General features: G+C 29.9%; 1 protein-coding gene across 1 annotated transcript in view; it reads right to left on the bottom strand.

Moving 5' to 3' along the window:
• Positions 1-1,606: 1,606 nt before the first annotated feature.
• LOC108687228 (40S ribosomal protein S9) overlaps positions 1,607-3,764 on the bottom strand; it is a 4,052-nt gene continuing 1,894 nt past the window's right edge. Inside the window, exons 2-4 of the mRNA XM_018192889.1 lie at positions 3,551-3,759; positions 2,571-2,757; positions 1,607-1,778 (exon numbers count right to left, since the gene is read on the bottom strand). Of these exons, the coding sequence (XP_018048378.1) occupies positions 1,607-1,778; positions 2,571-2,757; positions 3,551-3,759 (568 nt within the window). The remainder of the gene's footprint in view (positions 1,779-2,570; positions 2,758-3,550; positions 3,760-3,764) is intronic.

Here is a 3,764-nt window from a genome sequence, read left to right as displayed (position 1 = left end):
AAAAATATTAAAATAATATATTATAAAGTAAATTAAAATTAATATAAAATTAATATAAATAACACAAAAAATTCATAAACACTTATAAATGTATATAAAAACATTTATATATATTTCTTACAAACATTTTTGTATGCATTCTTTAGTATATTTATTGAATGTGGTCATTTCTAGTTATTTTATTTAATTATTTACGAATGTAAAAATTATTACATTAATACAGCATACGCTAAAATAATCGCTTCTAGTTAGTTCTCTTGCTAGAAATAATTTTTACATTGTAGAATATAATATTAAAAGCGTTGAGAAAACGAGATAGAGTTTGCGTGTTGACTTCAAAGGTTAACTTTTACGACGCATCCCTCGCCGACAAGTTTTTCTTGATACTTTTTACGAGCCCTTCGAGCATCGTTCGGGGTGTTCGACACTTCTAATGGGGGGTGACGCGCGATGGGAGATATTTAATAGTCCAGCAGTTGCCTTTAAGGATCCATCTTTTCCACAGGGAAATATCGACGAAAAAGTTTTCGTATATTTTTTCTTTTTTTTCTCTCATTCTCCCTCTAGCTAGTCTTTTTTTTAAAGAGCGAGTAACAAAATATATATTTTTACGTTGCAATTTATTATTCGTACATTTTCAGATAAATCGTAAGTGAATAATAATAACAAAAAATGCAATACTTTTATTCTGTATATAAAATATTGCTAAACTATTTTCATTTATACATTTATTCGCACACAAATTTATTTTATTATTTGTATATTATTCCTTTTCCTTTTATTTATAAATTTTAATTTGTGAACATCGTTAATATTAATGCATCCAATAAATTTCAAGAATAAATTGCATCGTGGAACAACATAAGCATTCTTGTTTTAATATTTGTAATACCGATAATCTTTATGCATTGTTACTATTTATTATGCTTTCAGAGATTTTACGTTCATGGTGCCATCTCTAGTTATGCATATGCATAACTTTCAGTACCCAGTTGATATTTTAGTTTTTTCTGAACGAAACGATTTTTAAAAATTTAGATAATAAAATTTTAAAAAATAAAATAGAACATACCATAGAGACGAATCTGCATAATTCATTATTTTAAAAAATACTCAATAAAAATATTTATATCTTTATCGAAGAATGCATATTTTCCCGTATGTCTCTCATAAAACAAAATTTAACATCCTTGTAGAAGTTATATTAAAAAATTGTTATATTTTTAATACTGATACATAACATAAACGAAGTTTTTAAACTATAATTTTACGGTTACATTTTACAGTTATGACTAAATTAGTTAATAAGTAATCATGAATTTTGTTTCTTACTTTAATAAAAGTAAAAATATAATTTGCCAATTTAATCATATATTTAAGAAAATAAAATAGAAAAGTTCATCAACTTCAATACACTAAAAACATCGATCAAATTTTAGATTCTACTTTTCATGTGTATGTTTTCTATACAGACTTCGGGTGCTTGTTTGGAAATAAGTAATTTCATTTGAAAAATGAATGGAAGAGAAGGGAAACGAAAGAGACAATCGATTTTTTACGCGCCATGCATTTATTGATATAATAAATGCCGATAATAAAGATTATTTTAATCTTCTTCTTCTTCTGGTGCCGCACCACCGCTTCCTTTCCTCAAATTCTTCCTCTTGACACGACCGGGTCTGCCACCGCCGAAGGGTGACTTGAGTGAGAAGTCGATGTGCTTCTGCGAGTCCAGTCGTACGATGAACGACGGGATGTTCACCACTTGCTTGCGCACTCTGTAACGAGAAGTTAATAATCACTCGATTTCCTCGGTCTCGTGTCATAGAAAATGATCGCAAATTTTTTCGTTACAAAAAGATTCTACCGAAACTTATTCCTCTCTCTTGACGAAAGTAGAATTTCGACAGCTCAACAGGCGTTAAGTGCCGATGAACGACACTTAAGTGGCCTGTTCGAATCAAATTTTCGTTAAGTTAACAATTGAATTCTTGATTGACAATTGAACTCATTGTGTGATCAATCAAGTCCAGTCGATCAGGTGTCGTCCTGATACCTGAGCAACAGAATTCATTCGTTATCTTGCCTTGCGACATTGCATCGAATATTAATGCATTTCAATGTTGCTATTAGATTTGTTAGCGGCGCTTGATTTTCCGCATTATAAAATATTCAAATAATCAAGTCTCTTACTTTAAAATAATTTCTTTTTTTTTTACGCTCTTTTGAAAAATATTGTAAAAATAACAAAATTACAGATTTCAATATTTCTACGGATATTTTAAAAGCTCAATAATTTTAACCAAATTACAAAATATAAATAAGTAAATAAAATTAGTCATATAATAAATGTTTAAATTTGTAGCCTGATATGAAGCCGAAAAAGGAATTTATTTTGTGACCTTAGCCGGTGATTAATTCAGGCTTTTGATTTTGCCTCAAAGATTAGAAGTGAGCCGTGAGAATAATTCGGCCACTTCTTGCCCATTTTTTAAGGCATTTTTTCAAATGATTTTCAAATTAAAATTTGTTTCTCTCTCTTTTCCTGTAAAAATATTATTATCATTTACCGAATATGCCGTTGGCGAATAAGCACGCGGGCATGATGGATAGATTTAGCAAGACCCAGCTTGAATACTTGGGTCTGCAGACGTCGCTCCAAGAAATCCTCAATCTTTAGACCCAATACATAATCGAGCTTCATGTGGGCTTCGTTCAACACGCCAATTCTTACCAAACGACGAAGCAGGGCATTTCCTGTAAATACAAAAGAAATTCTTTTGTATTACGCATAAAAGTGTGGAAAGATTTGGAAAAATCTTTTTAAAATTTTTTAATTTTTCAGAAAAAGATGCTTTTTTCTTCAAACCCTTTCAGACAAGAGGTGTCATAGCTCATGGTGTAATCATCATATTAATTTTCTTTTTTTTAAACTAATCCTCCACCGGTTAATTAAACTTAAAGGCAAACAGTCGATTTCTTGTTGTGAATTCTGATAAATTTAAATCTATAAAAAATGAATAAAGCCAACTTTTACAATAATAAAAACTTATTATTAAAGTTTTCATCAGTGTATATAAATTTTTTCATTTTATAGTTTATACTATACAGTTTAGACTTATACAGTCTAAAACAATATAAATCTGTACTGAAGTTTGAAGATTCAGATAAAAGATGAAAATTTTACTCCGATGGAAAATTAAATATTATATATAATTATTTGAAATGCAAGTTTAACGTGGAAGTTAATTGTGTATCTTAAAACAAGATAAAAATTACCAAAATGAACAAGTTCTAGGTGTTGACTAATGAAATTATAAGTCTATTTTTTGTAACCGATTTAATATACACTTTTGGAATTTAAAATGAAATAGATATTTAATGAAAGAGAGTTCTAGTGTAGGATAATAAAAAAAATAGATGCAAACATATTAATGAATTTGCTTACTTTTGTCATTTTTATCTCATGTATCAAGATACACACAACCTCCTGATTAAAGTATCGATTAAATGTATATCAATAAATATACGTATATGGCGCATATCCAACCTTCGAAGAGACGCTTTGGGTCCTTCTCTTCCAACGTGAGCAATTCACGAGCGGCTTTACGAATCTTGGCCAGGGTATACTTTACCCTCCATACTTCACGTTTGTTACGGAGACCATATTCTCCGATAATACGTAATTCCTGATCGAGACGAGCTTTCTCGTACGGCCTTCTAGGCGTGACGTAGGTCTTGGAGAAGACCGAAGGAATTCTTCC

The sequence above is a fragment of the Atta colombica genome, unplaced genomic scaffold (genome assembly GCF_001594045.1).
Source record: "Atta colombica isolate Treedump-2 unplaced genomic scaffold, Acol1.0 scaffold203, whole genome shotgun sequence".
NCBI classification, from domain to species: Eukaryota; Metazoa; Arthropoda; class Insecta; order Hymenoptera; family Formicidae; genus Atta; species Atta colombica.
Note: the sequence above shows the minus strand (reverse complement) of the source record. Positions and strands in the feature narration are given on the sequence as shown.